Source organism: Brachyistius frenatus, unplaced genomic scaffold (assembly GCF_029030835.1).
Source record: "Brachyistius frenatus isolate BFR_SWC_R1_liver_20210118 unplaced genomic scaffold, ASM2903083v1 Contig_60, whole genome shotgun sequence".
NCBI classification, from domain to species: domain Eukaryota; kingdom Metazoa; phylum Chordata; class Actinopteri; family Embiotocidae; genus Brachyistius; species Brachyistius frenatus.
In genome coordinates this window covers 257,697-278,881 of record NW_027210659.1, presented here as the reverse complement: position 1 = coordinate 278,881, position 21,185 = coordinate 257,697, and the positions used below count along the sequence as shown (strand labels likewise).

The window sequence follows — 21,185 nt, the reverse complement described above, 5'->3', positions numbered from 1 at the left end:
TCTGAACCCTCACCATGGGGATTTCCATACGGTTTTATTTTCCTAGTGGATAGGTATGTGTATTACTCGTGTTGCCATGACACCAGGTTAAAAGGACAAAAGAAAGGAAACACTGAAGCACCTTTCTTTGGCATTTAGAGAATTCAACAAGCTCTTATCACGGCTTCCACTTCAATACTGCTGCGTCATTTCACTCAGTTAAGGACCTTTCTAACCAAATTGGCAATTCAATGAAAGCCAATGTGCGACCTAAATTCCCGCCAACTCACTTCCTGATGGCTCCTTCAAACAGCATTCAATAAAAGTATCATACGACTTTTCTTGGCTTTACAAATGGATCACACGCTGATAATTAAAAAGTAATTTAACAGTTTTTAAACTGTTTTACCGTCATACCCGTTCCAATGATTGTATAAGAGAAAAAAATAGTTTTGGGGCACTGTGCATCATGTGATGAAGATAGAAGTTATTACAGTTCGGCCAATACACAGGAAATACTGCACAGCCCAATGCTGTTCCTTGAGGCTTGGGTCGTATGTTGTATTAATCCCGGGTGTTACTTTCAGTAAAAGCTACTTTCATTTTCTTGACATCATCATAACATCACAAATTTTTGGGGCAAATGGAAATATGACAAACCCTAGAAGCTCGGAAACATTTTTGGCTCATACACCAGGTGAACAATTCCCATTCATGTAATCAGGTGCCATATTCAAGTCCAGTTCTCATGTGTACGTCCATGGTAGCAGGTATATATGGCTACGTTCAGACTGCAAATCAAATCAGATCTTTAGGACAGACTGTCGGCAGTGAACAGATTGGATTTGGTGTTTCCAGACTGGTCCAGACATCACCAACCTAACTGCATGGGTGGCTGTGGTAACGACGTGTACGACTTTTTCTGATTGTGCTCTGCATAGATTCTGCTCACTCTATCACTCTGAAACTGACGTGATGCAAGAAATCCGATCTGAGCCAACAGAGCGGCCGGACTGAGACGCATCTGTAGATATCCAACTGGAATTGCATTTCAAACCACCTCCAAATGTGGTTTGGATCTGGGTTGCAAAACTCGCATTTCATGTGGTTTTTTTTGGCTGGTCTGACTTTCAAAAACGACCCTGACACAATCTGGATATGACATTAATAGGATTTGGGCTGGCAGTATGACCGCAGCCTATGAGAGCTGGTGACAGCTGTGTCAAGTTAAGTTGAGTATACAGGTTTGTCATAATTATTACTTTTAGAAATAATCAGACACAACTCAAGTGAGTTTTGAACTATTCTAAGGTTGTAATTCTTCCATATGTCTGGAAGTCTGGAGTTTGAACACGTTGATATTTTAGTGTAAAAGTGTCAGTAGAATACAATTTTGGCGATGAATTTTTGGCCAGCACTGAACACAGTTACTGTGTTTAACTCACCTGTTGATCAGTGTAGGAATGACATAAAGGTATGCTAAATTTGCAGGTTAGCTAGGAAAAGGGGTAGTGAGAATGCTGATATGCCCCAGTCTAAAATTTTGAGATGATTTACATATGAAGAATATGTATTTGCTTATTTGAAAAGCTTGAAAACTGCCTTTCCTTAATAATTGTGTTAAAAATGAATGAACGCGAACTGCTGCGGTAACGTTGTTCCTTCTTTTAGAAATGTGTTTTAGACTGTAGCATTGCAGGTTGTGCACTTGTTTATTCCTCTAATATACTCATGATCATTGTCAGATCATCACAATGTCTTCGTACCCCAGGTTGAACACTTTCATTGAACACAGAGGGACAAACACTTATTTTCTGAGCGGGCCGATGAGAAGAAACCGAGCTTAGGTCCTTTTTCTTTTAGCAGCATACTATTTTATCATACATGTTATCTTTAAATTACAGTGTTGCTCTAAATAAAAAGTTTTAGTCCGCTTCTACTGTATGTTTTTTTTTTGACAAAAAGAAAACTAGTCACAGGAGTCGAGCTGCTTTCTCTACTCTAATGTGAAGTTACCAACTATTCCAAATATACCAACTGTCATCGACATCAGGAAATAACAAAATGTGCCACTGAATCACTTATTTTGCAAATGTGTTTTTTTTTTTTTTTTCATAAATGCTTGATATCTCATGCTACAGCAAAACTCCTAAAATATTACATAAAGTCTGGCACACAGTACAACATCTATCTACTGCAGGAAAAAATGTCTTTCAGATTTCACAGTCATTGGATCATTGAATGCTTCAGAAGAGCCCTTAAAAATGCAGTTAGTTTTCTGCACTGCAGCGCTCCGTGAACAAAGTTCAACACATACTGACATATTAACACCAGGTCTCTACAGTCTGAATTATAATCTTAAAAAAAACACAAAAAAACCCTCCGTGCTGACAAATTTACACAAGTGAAACTCTCAGTGGTGTCTCTAAAAGAGGGCATTTTAGTATTTATGCGAAATCTCGTTTAATATAAATAAATCCTGATGTAAACTGATTCATCTTCTATTGGAATTTAACGTTAGAAAATAAATAATTACAGTTAATTTTGTAAAGGTGCAATATGCATAAAACTATGCATATTGTAATACCACTTATTACGTTTAGAGGCAATAGTGAGTCACTGTAGTTTCCAGGCAGTCTGCCTTCAGCCCGCTCCATTTGGTCTATTGCTTTGTATTTTTGCCCTGCTGTGAGTTATCTTTTTCTTTATAATTAATCATGGAAAAGTTCGATTGTATGGACTCAGTAGTTGATCAACATCCAAAATGTCAAATTTGCTACGTCTATAATTTACATAATTGCTTGCTTATCTCTATTTTTAGGTAAACCACAGTAACAAGAAAACAGCCTTTGCGAAACCATGTATTGTAATGTTGTTCACTACACATTGTGTTGTCATGAGCTGTACTAAAGATCTGATTTAAATTGTCCAAACATGGTCAGTATGGCTGGTTTGCTTGCTTCATAAAATTGTCCAAGTTTGCTAGATGATGAGCTAATTGAGTAAGTCACAAACCCAGAGTCGAACTGCATATCAACAAACAGCAAAATAAACTTAATTGCAGTTAGTCATGTTATACAGAAAGAAACTCAGCCCTGGACTTATTAGCTGGGACTGACCCGCCCACGCCATGCTCTCATGTGCACCCTGAATGACAGACGCATGGAGAGGGGTGATAAAGAGGCCGGCAAGGTTGGTAAGAACTTCATTGATTTACTTGCAAAGAGCTGTCTCCAACGCTGGAAAATAACCCCGCCACTTCCTCTCATGTTGGACTGAGGGCAGGCTGGACACTACAGTAACTCACTTAGCTATTTAGCAAGCAAACTTCAGTAGACATCTGTGCAACACAATATAGTTGTCTTTGACATGATGTCAAGACTACTATTTCTTCACATTCTGTGAATAATTTTAGTTAATTTTCTGAATGCTAAATGTTAAATATTTCATTTTTAAATGTAATAATTAGTGTCTGATATGGAAATGTACTGTAAACTATATCAAATATGAATTATTTTGATATTGGTTGTGATTATTGTGATTTTCTGAATAATAATTATGTTTTAATGGTGGCAAACTAATAACTTGAACTAACAAATTTAAAGCGACCAAACTAATAACTTGAACTAACAAATTTAAAGCGACTTCACAGCTCCATAGAAGTGAAGCCAAAATATCTCCGAAATAGGTGCTGCGATCTCACACTCGTGACGTCATTTGCAGGGATTAGAGAAGTGGTATCGAGGTCCCACCTCCGAGACCACAACCAATCTATGGGGGCGAAACAGCTGAAATGTAGTTGCTGAAGTTCAGAGGCCTGACCGGATGTCAAGAGCGTAAGACGGCAAGGCCCGTTGTCGCCATATTTTGGTTTCACTTTTGTATATAAGGAGGATGTGATGATTGTTCATCTTTATATACAGTCAATAGTTGTTTTTTTTGTATTATCCCAAAGGCCTCTGCACACCTACACAGATGTTTTTAGTTAATTTTGCTAATTAGACCTGGACTTATCCTGTGTTAAAATGGGGTCGTATTTGCCGTGTAAAGTCAACATGTGAACGGACCCCTCTTGTGGTACTCATGACGTCAGAACTCTGAATTTTCCATAAGCCTCGAGTTTACGAGTTGTGATGTGTTTGCTGACGTTGACCTGAATAGCAGAGGCCATGGAAATTAATTTTCTCGTTAGATGTGGAGATAATATATTGTAATTTTAGTCAGGTAGAGTTTGTCTTAATAAGTTGGAAGATAGCCTAGGTCTGAGGAAAATGGTGATCTCATCTCTTCCTTCTGTGCCTTTACATTTCCTGCTTCATGTTATCCCCGTTAGCTTGCTAGATTGTGGCTTCTAGTTGCCGCTAATGTTGCTGCTGCCAATCGGTTTTCATGACTTTAATCACTTGAACGACAAGCATACGGTGCACATGACTTCCCATGTTGGAACCACAAGCTCACGAGTTCCATTTGAACGCAGCATAAATCTGGACCTACTTACATAAAAAGAAGTGTAATCAGGTGAAAACACCTGGATTGTGAATGCATAGGAGCTTCAGCCTGGACAGATAACAAACTGTAGTACTGAAACATACAACCCCATTCCAAAAAAGTTGGGACGCTGTGTAAAATAAAACAGAATGCAATGATTTGCAAATCCTCAACCCATATTTACTTAAAAGATAGATCAAAGATAACGTATCAAATGTTAAAGCCGAGAAATTTCACTGCTTTATGAAAAAATATGTGCTTATTTTGAATTTGATGCCAGGAACATGTCTCAAAAAAAAGTTGGTACGGGGGCAACAAAGACTGGAAAAGTTGTGTAAACTTAAAAAAAAGACACCTTGTGGATCATCTCACAATTAATTAGGTTAATTGGGTTGGCAACAGACCAATACCATTATTGGATGTAAACAGAGAATTCTAGAGAGACAGAGTCTCTCTGCAGTGAAGATGTTGAGGTGATCATCACTCTGTGTTTCATCCAGATAACCTCTATTTCAGGGAGGGTGCTCCTTATTTCACCAAAACTATGGCAAACCATAATTTCTACATACTTCAACTGCATGGCTCCATAGTAGAAGTGTCCGGGTAATAATTCAAACAATTATCGCACATCATGGCATGAAAAATATGACAAAGTAGACCCCGAACTGTCGAGCAGCTGAAATCCTAAATCAGGCAAGAATTGGAAAACATTTCCCTTCCAAAACTCCAGAGAGTGATTTCCTCAGTTCCCAATTCAAAATAAGCACATGCTTTTCATAGAACAATAAAATTCCTCTTTTTCAACATTTGATATGTTGTCTTTGGTCTATCTTTTAATTAAATATGGGTTTACATGATTTGCAAATCCTTGCATTCTGTTTTTATTTACATTTTACACAGCACCCCAACTTTTTGGGAGACAGGGTTGTACCATATATGACATGTTCAGAGAATGAATTTCACAATTAAAGAAATGAAGGACAAATGTGAAAGTTACTGGACACTGCAGTTGCCAGTGTGAACATCCACTGGTATAGTTTTCCACTGCAAAAATAACCACAGTGAAGTGGTGTGAAAAGTATTCTGTCACAGGACCCATATACAGTACATAAACTGTATCCTTAGTACGGGAACAGAGTAGTGCTCTGGGAAACAGTACCTGAAAGAGGTTTTTGTGTCAGCAGAATAAATTATTGACAGTCTGAGTCAATGACAGCACTCTCATACAATGGTCTCCAAATGAAAGCTCCTGACTGAGCTTTACTCCTTGAAGAATAAGGCTGTTGTTATTTAAAATTGTCTTTGATCAACATATCTCATGAAAAGACCAAAACCAACAATGTGTTTACAGAAACAATATCAATGTGAAGCTGTAGACAAGAACTTACAAAATATGGATGGATATTTTGTTTACCAAATTGTCACAAAAAAAATGCTCGATAGAAAAACAAATGTAACAGAAACAAAATGGCTTTGTGACCATTTGGAGGCTCAAATGTCCCTTTAGGAGGGAAACTTCATGTTGACTTGTCATGTTTTGTGATATATTCATCGAACTTGAGGCATTTTGTTCATAGCCCCATGGTGTCATGTAACAACAACATTGACACGGTCAATTTTCTATTTTTAATGACTTCCAAGACCCGCTGCTGTTTCTGAATCTTTCCCGAGAAACTTTAGGATGTTTTCTTTCTGGTAGATCCTATTTATTCATTAAATTGAGTATGTTGAAGAGGTTAAAAACAACTCAGAAATACCTCACAGTTCTTTTTTTTTTCTTATTTTTTATAAGGCTCAATTATTTCTCTCTGCTGATCTTAACAAATGTTACACAGGAGGAAATTGTGCATTTGTTATGGACTATTTTCAGCTCAACATTTGGTGCTCTAGTGAGTATTTGTGGAACCAGGAGGGTGAATGTGAGGCTGCATAGAAAACAAACTATGGTGTGTGTCCATGCAAATGAAGGAACATGTCATCCAGTGCAACAGTGATGTGTTTATACTATTTTATAGACAACAGTGGAGCTCTATGGCACAGAGGAATAACAGGCTGTGGTACACACAAAGTACTTGTTAGTTTTGGTCTGCACATGGGATTTATTTAAAAATAAAAACAGACTTATTGGCCTGAACAAACTATTATCAGCCACATTTACAAACCATCCTATTTGCACTGGACGTCTATGTGGTGCATTCAAACACATAAAATCTGTGTAAATTGTCTGACAAAAACAAAAATTGTAAATTGTCTTGTATATACTTTGATGCACATATATTGATAAGCTACCGAACTAACTAATCAGCAAACACAAACTCAGACGTAAAGGTCACAAATTATTAGTGTTCAGTCAAAATTGACCAAAATTAGTCAGTTCAAGTCTTCCAGAAACACATTTTATGATCAGAGGGGCATCCTGCTGTTTGCAGTAGCTTTAAAACTGTAGACCTCCAACATGGCTGCCCAGAGGTGTCATCTACTGTAAAAGCCATTAATCACTACAGCACAGTATTAATACTGCAACCACAGCACAATGTTTAGAACAGACAAGTTAGTGTTTGCAAACACTACCAACTCTGTAGCTTGTTAAAATCAACAGTGCTGCTTTCATCTTGCCTGCTCCTACACGTCTGTGCTGACGCTGTGGGTGACCACCTCCCTCATGGTGACGGAGCGGATGAGGTTGAGCTTCTGGTAGAAGCTGGCAAGGTCCATGGGCAGTTCCAGGTCCTGCTGCTGCACAGTCCTGTAGCTAATCCTGCGACCGCCGTTACACAGCCTCTCTGGGTGCTGTAGGTAGAAGGGCAGTGAGCAGCGGGCGCAGGATGGGCAGAAGGCATGCGAGCGCTGGCACCTGCGTGGCGGAGGGGTTGGGGAGTAACTAGCCGGCCCGTTGGCCTCAGTGATGAAGGTGGGAGGATAGGTCTCAGGCTCACTGCTGTAGTGCTCTGGCGTTGGAGGTGTAGGAGGAGCGGACAGAGCCAGGGGGCGGGACGGCGACATGGTGGCGAGCTCTGGTTCCTCCTCTTCCCCCTTCTCAGACTCCTCCCTCTTACAACAGTAATACTGGAGCAGTCAAAAACAAGAGGGAAGAACTACAGGTCAGAATCAAAGTGTAGAATGCTTTTTGGTAAAGTTAACACTGCCAACAGTGCAAAGACCAGGTGTAACGCTGGTGCAGTACAGGCGGGACCCAAATGCATGACCCAGGACACCGACAGACAGTTCCGGCTCTTTACTTGGAGTTTGTAAAGAGTACGAAATAATGAGGCAGTAGATCTCAAGGATGATGCAAAACAATCAAAAAAATCAGGCTAAGGTACAATAGGACTGGGTAAAAGACTGAGTCAAAAATGTATAGTATCAATGTTCTTTTGAATGGCAGATCTCTCCAGTGTTGAGAGAGAGTAAAGTCAACTTTTAGGGAAAGACAGCCTGTGAGCAGGTCGATGAAACAATTGTGGGGACAACGTGTGGGTAAAGAGGTGGCTTTGGTCTGGGTAGCAGGGGCCTCCTTGCAGCTTGTGGAACCCAGGAGAGCTATAAGAGGAGTTACTGGCCAGTGGGGCAAAGGAAACTTGACAGAGAAAGGTCTTGAGACAAGATTCACTCCAACCAAAAGATTTGTCTGAGGATAATCCACTGTTGATTTGTGGGTCGCTGTCATAATCAACATATAAATTACTGAGTTATTGCCACAAACTTGTCTTGTGAGGCCACAGTTGCTTTTGTCCACTAAATTCGAATCAGTTCATCCTTGAGTTCAAGTACATTTTTGGGCCAAATTCTAAGACATTTCTTTCAGGCATTCTTGAGATATCACATTCACATGGATGGGACTGATGTATAGGATGGACGTGAGGTCATATTTCGCTTGACCTTTGAACTTTGAACAACAAAAACCATTAATTTCATCCTTAAGTCCAAGTGAATGCTTGTGCTAAATTTGAAGAAGGTCACTCAAGATGTTCCAGAGATATCGCATTGACAAGAATGGGAAAGTGAGGTCACAGTGACCATGACCTCTGACCTTTGACCACCAATACCTAATTACTTCATCAATGAGGCCAAGTGAACATTTGTGCCAAATTTGAAGACATTTCATCAAAGCATTTCCCAAACATCCTGCTCATTAGCATGGGTCCGTGTAAGGTGACGGTGACCTTGACCTTTGATCCCCCAAATCAAACCAGTTTTTCCTTAAGTTCAAGTCACTGTTTGTTCCACATTTGAAGAGATTCGCTGAAGGCGTTCCTGGGATATCGCATTCACAAGAACGAGACGTGAGGACACAGTGACCTTGACCTTCGACCACCAGTTTAGTGCTGAGGCATAGCAAATATTTTTGACACATTTGAAGAAATTCCTTCAGGCGTTGCTATAATATCGTGTTCACAAGCCTGTAAAGTGAGAGTGACCATGAACTTTGGCCACCAAAATCTTATCAGTTCTTTATTTTTACCAACTAAGTTTGAAGAAATTCCCTCAAGGAGATATTGCATTCATGAGAAGGAGATGGATGGATGAGAGAGACTAAGGTCACAGTGACCTTGGAACAAGATGGACGAACTATCTCTTTAAAGACGTAGTGAGTATCCATCATTATCCCTGGACGGTGCCATCAGCAGTATCTGGACTGGGTATTTGTCAAAGCCGGTAAGACACCTAAACAGAGTCTCGGTCGATTGAACCGTAAACCAGTGATTATTTCGTATGTGGCAAGAGTGTCAGAACAGTTGAGATGTATATTTTCCAAAATACACTGTTTCTGTGGCTTTTAAACCCCAAAACACGCTGTGCCAGAAATTGGTCCACCCAAAGGATCAGGTCCCTCGGCACCAACAGAGCAACATAGTGTGCACTGTTAAGTGCCAGGACGATTCTCCTGAATTGTACATTGGGGAAGCCAAACAGCCGCTAGCAAAGCGAATTGCACAAGACAGAAGGGCCAGGACACAACAGTCTGCACCCATCTACAGTCAGTGGCCACTCTTTTAGCCACCTGGGAGAAAAGCCGGTTTGAACTTGGAGTCAAAGAGACCATCAATGTGAGGAGTCATAATAGCCCAGTCATTTGGAGTATTTTCCCCTTCATCTGGTGGGTCCTATCTTTATCTAGAGAAACCTGATGATTTAGGAAAATTCCCTCACAAACATAAAATGATTTGTGTCTGCAGTTTTCACATTGCAAAAATAAGACGACAAGAAACACATCATTCAGTATTGATTAATTATGCTGTACGATAAAGCATTAGGGCTTGTTGCTCTGCAAATTGATACAAGTATTAAGTAACTCTGCTGAGAAAAATTTGGGGATGTAGTGAAGATTTTGGAAAGGATGACTATGAGCATCCCATTGAATGAAAAAAAAAAAAAAATCCAAAAATCTTCATTGATTTGATTTGTGAATGAGTGTCAGTTATGGTACTTTTTCTGTTAAACATTAGATGTATGGTGAACAGTTAAGCAGTCATACCTGCAACCTACATAAACACAGTACAGCGACGATGGTCAATAAGATGACTGTAGCCAAAATTCCTCCTGCGATGACCACTGTCCCGGCTGACATTCGAAATCCTCTCCATCAACAACCTGTAAGGAGGAGGAGGAAGACAGAAAGGAGGAGAGTAAGGGGAGGAAACAAAGGAGGGAGTAAATGAGAAGAGATGAAAGGTGAAACAGGGAGAAGAGAGAAGACGAGGATGAGAAGGAGATGATAAAGAATGAGAAAGAGGACAAACAGAATCACAGTCAGTAAGGAGAGAAATGGAGGAAGGAGTAATATGAGGAGAGAGTATAATGTGAGGAAGGGGAAGAAGGAGGGCGGAAGCGGGAATGAAGACGGAAGTAGGCAAGACAATGGAAACGGGGGTAAAGAAGTAATGAGGAAAATTGTGGTAGGAAGGAAAGAGTGTATTACAAAGAGTAGAGTAAAAAAAAGTGATGAAAAATAACAAGAGGGAACCAAGGATTTGAAGAGATGACCAAAAAAAAACCAAATAAAATTTGAGATGAAGAAATAAAAGAGAAAATTAGAAAGAGGGGCGTGGGGGGTTGAAAGACAAAATGATGTTACTCTGAAAATTGTACACATTTATACTACACCTTCAAAATGTTTAAACTCCAGCCATGCAGCAAGAGTGTAAAAATCCCTTTTTACTACTGATGTGACTATAAAACGGTGGATAAATGAAATAAAAAGCGTCCTAATCTACACGAACGGACTCATTTCTCAATCTGAGTTTCATCCATTCATTCTGATAACATTTGGAATGCCGAAAAGTAAGACTGAAATATTTTATCCCTATTGAAGTTAGCATAGTGGTAAGCGAGGACTTAGCTGGCTTGAATATATGAGTGCTCCATAGGGAATATCATTTGCTTCATTACCTATGTTTCAGGTACAAGAGGCACCTGTCCAGAGACACTCTGAACAGGATTTGTAGACTTGTGGCCCCAGATATTGAGGCCAACCCACCAGGTAGCGGTAAAAGTGTCAGCGGCACTGACCTTCCTCACCACCGGGTCTTTTCAACACAAGCCGAGCTCAGTTGCTTGGGTAAGCCAGTCCGCTGTCAGCTCTGCAATTCGTGCAGTTACTTCCAGTTTAGTCCGTCGCTAAAAAAAGAGTCCACTCCATTAATATTCAGGTAATTTGTGACACGTGTATGCCAACTATCCTGGGTCTGGACATGATTCCTTCATCTTAGCCAGTTCTGTCATTTCTATAGTCATTCAAGGAGGGATGCATCCCTTGAATAGGTGGCGATGGCTATCCATTTAAAAAACGGGGCTGATTATCCCATACATTATGCCCACAACATATTTTTACCAGTGTTTTCAGTGGTGCCAGGTCAGTGATAGAACATTCATTTGAAAATTGTGTTTGGAACGATCGAATCATACATTACAATGCAGCCCCCAGAGAGTCAGTGCATTCTTTGTGGTGTGTTGTGTTCTTCACAACAAGGCTAACATTGACCTTACAGACGAGACATTACGGGACTTACGAGAAAGGCAGAACTGCATGTGCCATAACAGCTTGGAAACCCACAGACAGTGGTCGCTAATCTCACCAAGCTCCCAGTCAGCGACCTCGATAATCTCAACAGCTATGCAGTTAATGCCTGTGACGACAAGATACTTAAATTGGTTGCCCGCATTAGCAACCCAACGGGGGAGAAGCATACTGTTCCGACTCTGCTCGGACAGTTAACTCTGTCACACCATCGCCAAGCCTAGCTGCAACCTGCAGAACATGTGGAGTAGTTAATCAAGCTCCTGGATGAATGCCACATCATGGATCAGACCCACCTACAACCTTCCTACAACAGGAAATCAAAGATACTCAGGACCATCTCTCCCTGGCCCACAGAGAGTATAAAATCCTACGTGAACAAGCCCGAGAGGCCCAACATAGGTCACACATTGGGGAAGAAGGGATCAGTTTGCCCAGGTAAGTACGGTGGCCGACCTGTTTGCTCGAGTGTCGTCCGACGCCAGGTCAGAGCCTGGAACAGGCACGGACCGCCAGCCCACTACTCTGGTGACAGGAACCAAACATCCTGTGGTGGCTTGGTCACTGACCTCAGCACCATAGACCGCTACTAAGCATCTCCATCGACCAGCTTGTTGGATATGGATGCTCCGCCCCCAGAAAGTGCGCCCCAGTATCAGACCAACCACAGCCACGCCAAATTGTATTATTGGTAGATTTATTCACTGAAAGTGATATTGATTAATTTGCCATTAAGAGTGATACTGAGGTTAATTATGCCATTGTAAATCAAATTATTTTTTAAACGTAACAATCAGTGGTTGTGATTAACCTGTGCCAGACAAAAACAGGGTTTTAAGTCTCTTTAGTCATTTAAGCAAATGACAGATGCTGTTTTCCTTTACATATTTCATTAGGACGGTATCCAGCATGTTCAGAACCACCATTTCCAATCAAGCCCTGCAAGACCAACAGAATATAGATGCAAAAAAACAAACACTTTGGCATAAAAGTTCTCAACATAGTAAATAGAATCTCTGGGCTCTCTTGGTCATTCGTACTTCTTCTGTTTACATCTGGCTCGTTGAGCAGTCACTACACATTTAAAGGCGAGCGTGACTGCACGACAACAAAATTTGTGTCAGTTTAGTGCGCGTCACACAGTGCTGATTAAATTTTGGTCTCAATCTAAGTCGGACAAAGCCATAACATATTTAAAGCCACAGCATATTAAAAGCACGTCAGAGTGTGTCACAGGGTGTTGTTTTCTCTTCACAATTTTTTTTCGATGGCACACACGATGAGGTGTGTTGGCCAGTTTTTTCCTGTTGTATTTTGACTGGATGGCCGGGTCACACTGTGACATCTTGGTCAAACTTTTTTGACAGTTTCATTTTACTTGCAGGCTGCCTTTGCTCACTGAAGCACCCAAATCAGCCATCTGTTGACGTGTCCTACATTGAGCCGTAGGGCCACCATTTTGGACTGATGACCTCATTTCACCACATTTCTCTCACAAATGGCAACTTATGTCTCAGACATGTGTAACGGCCAGAACCTCCCTCCACACATACCCCATGTTTCCCCCTCCCTGTGTTCCCGGTGCTTCCCCTGTCTGTCTCTCCTTTTTGTTCTGGTGTATGTGCAGCAGAAAGGTTGTGGCTTCTCCACCTCTCTTGGCTGCTGATGAGCGGTTGATTATCTGCATACCTTCAGTCCATCTGCTCATCAATCTTCAATACTTTCACCCTGGTTTTGCGTATATTCTCGGCCATTTACAGTAGATTATTTAGTCCAAGATTGTTCTCCCGTTGCAAATATTTACTTCTTGTTTTCCCCGGCTCATCAGTCTACCTGCTCACGACTTCACGCTTCATCTTCCACCAAGCTCCACTCAGCTCAGCCCATGCCAGCCCAATCTCGGCCCCCTGTCTCTCAGCTACACACAGCTCTCGCTTGTCAGCCTCCAATCTCCTCCCAATACCAACTCTTACAGAGGAAATGCACATGTAGTGCCAACTTGATTAGCCCAAGTCCTGCGTTTGAGACCCTTCTCTGGTATGCAATCTCAACAATATGAGCTTTTAGCCGAGTATACAGTATATAGAGAAAATTCCAGAGCAAGTGAATAATCACAATAAACAGTGGATTACTTGTGACAATAAAGAAAACCTTATGAGGTACGATCTGAAGTTTGTAATGAGTGTAAAATGGGATTTGTGGATGCTTATTATCAAGTACTCATAATATCCATAGAATGTGTAAGTTGCATTAATTCTCACAGAATTGGTATAATGTTTATGGGGTCAATTCAAATTGAGTCGATAGGATTCATCTTATTAACAGCCTCCAGCTTCACAAACAATTTTTTAAAAGATGGAAATCTAAACAAGCCTTTCGTCAATGATTAGAATTTCACAAGTTACAGTCACTGAATTTTATTAAATGTTTTGCATCTTTTGCTTTCAAGCACTCAGCTGAGTGCTCCCAAAGCAATTTAACAAACAATAAGACCGTCAACAGAGTGCAAACCTCCAGTAACACCGAAGCACCCACCGACCTGCACAGCGGCAGCCTTCAGGACAGTTTATGATGCTTGTTTTTGTGTAAGTTATGAAATAAATAAAAATATCTGTTCTACATCATCACCAATATTGAATCAGCTCGAGCAAAAAACTGTGACCATTGAATTTTAAAAAGTGATAGGAGAGTCAAAGAAAGTAATATATAAATATTTAGTTTTGAAAATAATCACTTTAGCATCCAGACAAGGTATTTGTCTCTTCCTGCATGAGTGAAGACAAGTAGTCTGTTAATAATGTCCTTCAAATTACATAAGCGAGAAACACATTATGCATTTTGTTATTCACTTTTCCTTCATGTTTAATGCAATAAATCTGGTACCAATCCAGAATTAAGTGTGTATTAATAAATGGAGAGAACAATTAATCCATTGAAAAGACACTGAAATGTTCCTCAACCCTTTCATGTGACAACTGATGGAAATGTATCAAGTCTGTATTAATGTAACCTTCACTCACATATCCTCCTCAAGACTGAACTCACTCATCCCTGATGTTACATTAATAGTGTGAATTTAAATTATGAATCACTCATATTCAGCTTTCCCCCATGTTTTATGAAGTCATGAACCAAAGCAGAGTTAAAAAAATGTGCACTGATGAATAGTGAAACGCCAGCAGGCAAGATGCAAAGGACTCACGTGAGAAGAGATGTGACTGAAGCCACAGTCATCATCATCATCATCATCATTTCATTTCCTCTGCATCCTGTGTGGGCGTGACGAAGGTCGGCAGGAGTGCATTGTATCGTGGGGTCACGCCACCAAACTTCCCAAAAATAGCTGAGAACTTCTTAAAGGGAGAAAAAGGCTCTCTGGATTGACACAGGGCAGATTCTGCCTTTGGATCCTCTCAACATTTTCCATCGTTGGCTAAAAACTATCAAGGAGAATCCTGGTGTGTATACGCCGGCGTGTACAATTTGTTTTACATGCGAAACAAATTGCTGATCATCCAAACAAACTACAAATGCAGGTCTCAAAGTCATTGACAGCAAGATACAATTATGTAAACTAAAGTCAAAAACTACTTGAATCCATCTAAAGTTTGGTTCTGGAAAGAGACATTCAAGCCCAAGCCTATTTTCTTTTTAAAATTTTCACCCGATAAAACATCACCAGACAGTAAACACCTCTCGGCTGACTCCAGACAAAATTGAAATTTGCATTTCTGTCTTTCAAAACTATAAATTAGAGAGTAAATAACTACCATTATATATAACCAGTACATTTCCACCAAACAGTGATGGAAAATACCTAACTGTGTTTACGTAAGTATTGTACTTAAACATATTTAAATCTTATTTGTACTTAAGTGTTTTCACTTGATGCTATCTTATAGTTAAATTTCTTAACATTACTTTTTTACTCCACTACATTGATTTGACAGCTTTAGTTATTGAGGATTTGACACATTGGATAACAAGTAAAATGTAACACTGGTTCCCAACTCTTTTAACTTATTAGCAGCCCCACCAATAGTGATTATTACAACTGCACCTCTCATATGGCTTCATGTCAATACATGTTCAAATGATCCTATGTCTACAAAAATTAATAAAATTTGAAAAAGTCCAAAAACTGAAAACATTTGTTTCACAATTTTGAGTTTTATTCTCTCCTCTCCCAGTAATCATCCCACGACCTGTCACATTTATCTGGTATCCCTCGATATACAACAGGATTAAAAGTAGTTCACACTAGCCCCACGTCCAGCAGCTAAAACAGAAACATGTCACTCACTCACTGATACAACAGTATACGCCTATTGATAATCTACTGATGTTATATATAATAATGCTTTTGGTTATATGAATTAGATGAACTTAACCAGAAGTTTTCCTTTAATAATTTAGGTTTTTGCAGCTAATACTTATGTATTGTTACGTAAGTATGATTTTTAGTGCTGTTTTTCTATGTAGTAAAGGATCTGAGTAGTTCTTCCACCACTGCATACGATCAAAGGGTCAGTTCAATTGATTTGTTTATATATTTACCCATATCACAAATCTCAACATAAGTTGTCTTAGGGCACTGTCGTGGTTTTGGTCTGACTGTTTATCTTTTGGTTTGTCCCTTGTGTTGCTCTCTCTGCCCACCAGAGGTCCCCCTCCTCTCCTGCCTGCCACACCCACCTCACCTGCTCTCAGGTCTCCAATCAGCCACAGCCACTGAGCCTATAAAGTCTCCCCTGCAGTCGTTCTCCCTTGCTGGGTTTTGAAGTCAGAACTCAGAAAAGGCTGAAGTTATCTGTTAAAGATTAATTTCCTGAAATTACTGTTTGCTGTTTTATGGACCCAAAAGCACAACATGGGACACAAGGATGAGGCAAACTAAATAACTTTACTTACGAATGTTCAAAGGAGTACAAGATGGAGGCAACTGAACCAATACATGCGGAAATCTAAAGTCAAAAAACAAAGAAGTCAAAGATTCCTGCTGGGAAGCCGAAATAAACCTAAAGTCTCTCTGTAACCACATATCTTTCTATCAATGAAACTACTTTCACAACTCAAAGAAAGTCAAAGAAAAGCACACATTTACATGCCACCTCATTTTCATATTAGAAGTCCTATTTCGTCACAGTAATCCACTGGAACTCTCAACACCATTTTTTAATGACCTGATGGTACAAGGTTTGATGAAGCTGATGAAGTCTGTTGGAGCTCTATGACATACTCAAAGTCGAGGATGTGTTTGAACTTGAATCCACTCAGAAGATTTCAGACAACTGGTAATGAGCTGTCCCCTCTCATTAGCACCTTATGGATCAGCTCATCACTTGCTTTTGCATTGGGTTTCCATAGCGACCATGCTCTAGACAGCAGTGTCTTTGAATGCCAGATAGTCATTTACACCCACACTGTCAGTCAGCATCACACAAATCAATGGAACAGGCACACACTCACAGGTCAACATCCATCCATCCATCCATCCATCCATCCATCCATCCATCCATCCACCCACCCACACATCCATCCATCCATCCCCCTACACATCCATACATTCATCCATACATCCATCCATCCATCCATCCATCCATCCATCCATCCATCCATCCATCCATCCATCCATCCATCCATCCATCCATCCATCCATCCATCCATCCATCCATCTGCTTACTGAGAGCTTCAGTCCCACTAAACACAACATATCTTCCTCCTTAGATATAAATATATCTCAGAAATTTAAATAATATAGAAGTAATCTGATATATGTTGTAGTGAAGTAAAAAATAAGGCCTCCATCATGTAACGTAATTTGTATCTATTAATATGTTACAATAAGTCTATTTTTCTTCAGATAAATCAAAGCTTGCAGGTAAAATAGGATTATTTATACCCGTTTTTAAGAAACAAGCTTTAGTATCTTGAAACAAGACTTATCAAATCAGGCTGCGGCAATATAATGAAAAAAGAGACAATAGTGAATTTATGAAAGACCTCATATTTTACATGTTTTTGCAGTCTTGAATCCATTAAAATACTTTTTTGTGGTTTTAAGTACCAAAAATCATCTTCATATAGTTTTACATCTGAAGTTTCTCTGGTGCTCTACTAATAACTGTGTCTTAAAGTACATTGATATCAATGACCCTCTCTTCTGATTGGCTGACCTTTTTTCAGAGTAACGCCCGTGCCAACCACTGGATTTCTGCGGTCTTATTGCTTACAAGTTCCACTAATGAACACTCAGTGTTCCTCATAAAAGTTTGGACAGTGGGCCAGGCTGTGGGCGGACATGTGGCATGAATGTGCGTTTAAGACATAACAAACTTTTGGAAGTCCAAATCGCTTGTTCAAACATCACAGTGGCTCAGTGCAGGCTGTGTACCTCGGTCTGTGGACTGAGCATTTTCACACCTTCACAGTATTTACATAACAGCTAGACCTATTTAATAATCAAAAGACAAATGAAATCTAAATTTATACAATATAGGAAACAAGTTGATTTGTAACAGAACAGGCTTCTATTTTCTCATCAAACAATCAGATAATTATGGCAAAACTAATATGTAATACAAGTGATTATAATAATAGATTTTACATAATGTGTAATATAAGTAAAAGACAAATATGAGAGTAAATATACTGGGGAGAGGTGAAGTAAAATATTAAACTAAATGATACATTTTTAACATTCACTTGCTGATGGATGCCCACTGAAGACCAATGTTAATGTTCTTATTCCTTCACTGATAATGGTTACATAATGTGGGATGACAGTGGTTCTTGCGTCGTCTTTGTCCTTTGGCGCATAATAAAATTGAATGTGAATCTCTCTTATTAACACAAAGGATACATCTGGTGATGTTCCAGATGTTTCTTGCTGTCAGCAAATTCAATTAAAATACCAACTCTAACAATTAATTGATGATACTGAGAATTATTTTGTTTATTCAAAGTCAGAAATTGATGGAAGATGCTCTAACTTCTTTTAACTACATTTGCGCCCTACAAATATAGGTGAATTTTTTTTTTTTTTTTTTTTTAGCTATTCTGACACCTCTCACCCAAACTAAATAAAACAATGTGATCTCAATGCCCTTTAAGGCATATGAAATTATTAATGAGATCACCACAACTGCTTTATTAAGTCAGGACCATAAAATTATGAAAAGTAAGACTAACATATCCACATTTATTTTCCCAATATTTTAATCAGGCTACTTTTAGCACAATAAATAGGATGGACTTAAATAAGTCAGTATCTCCTAACCACAGTTGTATTGCTGACAATGTGGAGAACGTTTTAGACCATTTTTATTGTTGGTGTCAAGTCTAAATGTGACAGTTTGAAGGACTTTATGGACAAATTATTAATAAAGTTCGCTTTGTAAATTCTTTGGAATTAACCACTCTTTCAATTCTGTCCCTTCTTTATGTGAAATACATTTGTAGGGAAAGATTGAAATCGCGATTATGCATAAATTAAGGAAATGGAAAGTGATATGTTTCACTGAATAATCAAATACACACTAAAATGAACTGAAATTAACTTTTTTATAAAGTCATCATAGTGTTTGGAAGGCTCTATTTTGCGGACTTGGTGTTTTAGTGCATTTACGAATTTTAAAAGCCCACTTTTTACAGTTACACACACTGCACTCCTTATATCTATACAAACTGGTAATCTTACCCATCACATTAGTATTTGGATCGTCTCATGGCGTCACCTGCAGCAGCTCCACTTCGGGACGCCCCGGTGTGTGGCCAGAGGTGACGGCTGGGAAGGTCGAACTTCAGCTGGAAGAGGTGTAACCAAAACTAACAGCAGCTTCTTTTTTTTTATCCACACGCTCATGTGATGTATAAGAACCAGCTGCAGAGATTTGTACCACTTTCAGTGAAGGAAAAAGACAAATGTGTCTTCACATTTCTTGTGTAATTTCACAGCCTGTGTTTCGCTCCACAGCTGTTAAACACGTGCGTAAAACAAATAAAAACAGACGAAAACGGAGTCAGCAGGAACTGTCTTTTCATACTTTCTCCCGGATATGTTCCATTTCCTAAAAGTGCAGGTCTCTACAGAACTGGTTGTATGTACAAAAGCAGTCTTTAACTCTTAATCTCCAAATATTCTTGGAATATACTTTCCCTCCTCGTTTCCGGTCCCCAGGTTTTCTCTTGGCTTTAATCCCAACAAAACCTTGAAAAAGCAGAAAAAGCAGCTGATCCAGAGGATCGTGTGAGGACGAGTTGATAGGAGAAAAGCTCGGGTCCGCTGATAATTAATTGGTGGATGTATATTCTGCACACCGGATCCGGTCTCATCCTGTCAGCGTTGCAGCGCATTCATTTCCGATGCTGACCCGACGGGCTGTAACGGTGCGTCACAGCAGCGCGCGCTGCAAAAATACCAGAGGTACGCATCTGGCCAGCTCCAAGTAGTAATCTTACTTTTACCCCCGTTAGAATCAGTTGAGATATGTAATATAAAGTGGAATGAACTACATATATTGACATTAGTATTTTCTCTCCAGGCGACACTAGTCAGTCTGTGAGTTTGACGCTTCAAAGTCATTAGTCAGGTACCTAGTGCGATTTGTGATCAAAATTGGACTATAAATCGATTGCGTGTGTGTGTGTGTGTGTGTGTGTGTGTGTGTGTGTGTGTGTGTGTGTGTGTGTGTGTGTGTGTGTGTGTATAACATAGAATACAAAGAAAAGAAAAAACAAGAAAAATGATGAATTCTGCCATTTTGGATTGAAGGAAAAAAATAACAGTGAACTTTCTTTATCTATCAAATTATTATTACTGGTCATCTTTCAAAGCAGCTGGCATTTTATATTGACATTATTTATATAGATAACACAAGGTGCCCCTCAGGTGCTAAACATTGGGCTAACACAAAACACATTATGGTTAGGAGAAGATGATGGATGATGGTTTTGGTTTTAAAATCATCGTATAACACCAAAGCTCTCCAAAATTAAATAAATAAGAGTCTACAATTTTTATCAACAGGTAAATAAAGAATCAGTTTAGAAAATACACTTTCGAATAATCTGACTATAATGTGGAAGTTGCCAAAGTTTACAGGCTAATTTCTGTGGCTTTAAAATCTCTTTACTCAAACAGTAAAATGACTTTTTAGCTTGCTGTTGTGTTGGTTTTTGTTCACAGTCTTCCTGTCTCTGTCTCCTCTTTCTTCTAGATCGCTCCAGTTTGAGCAGCACCAAGAAAAGACCAGTTTAAAGGAGGCAGAGAAAGAAAAGATTTTATTGTGTGAATTATTTAAAGGATAAAGCAGGCTGAGATTCCTCTGTATTGTACAGACAAGAGCGTGTAATATTAATGGAGTGGAGACTTTAGAAGTTATTTCTCCTCTTTTCTCCAGCTCATGCGGTGTTTCAACACTTTGGCATCCAGCCACTCCCTGAGGAAGCTGCTGCTCTGAGTATCTAAAACAGACAATTTCCGGGACAAAGCTGGACTCCCACTGCAGAATGATGAAAACCTGACAGGTTGTTAGGCTTTTTCAATTGAGATTAGACCAAGTGTGTTTAAAATTGATAACAAATTGTGTTACTTGTTATTGTATTAAGTTACCTAGTAACAATAATACTAAAAGTTTCCCGCCTGCCATCCACTTTCTTTGGGCCAAAAGCTCATTTAGGATAGACTGAGGCAAAGTGG

At 39.5% G+C, this 21,185-nt stretch overlaps 1 protein-coding gene and 1 long non-coding RNA gene across 2 annotated transcripts in view; one reads left to right on the top strand and one right to left on the bottom strand.

Moving 5' to 3' along the window:
• The window catches only part of LOC138625196 (uncharacterized), a 177,488-nt gene that overhangs the window by 46,635 nt on the left and 109,668 nt on the right, over positions 1–21,185 (top strand). The window lies entirely within an intron of this gene.
• LOC138625193 (protein FAM163B) lies at positions 6,462–19,755 on the bottom strand. Its single transcript, XM_069705949.1, has 3 exons — positions 19,185–19,755; positions 9,944–10,059; positions 6,462–7,533 (listed from the first exon to the last, which is right to left on the bottom strand). The coding sequence occupies exons 2-3, from the start codon at positions 10,034–10,036 to the stop codon at positions 7,090–7,092; spliced, it is 537 nt and encodes a 178-aa protein (XP_069562050.1). The 5' UTR covers positions 10,037–10,059; positions 19,185–19,755; the 3' UTR covers positions 6,462–7,089.

Excerpts from the sequence above, each read along its gene's own strand:
- LOC138625193 (XM_069705949.1), bottom strand. The coding sequence starts at position 10,036 with ATGTCAGCCGGGACAGTGGTCATCGCAGGAGGAATTTTGGCTACAGTC. Across the intron at positions 7,534-9,943 it reads TGTGTTTATGTAGGTTGCAG|TATTACTGTTGTAAGAGGGA; the intron begins GTATGACTGCTT and ends TGACTGCTCCAG.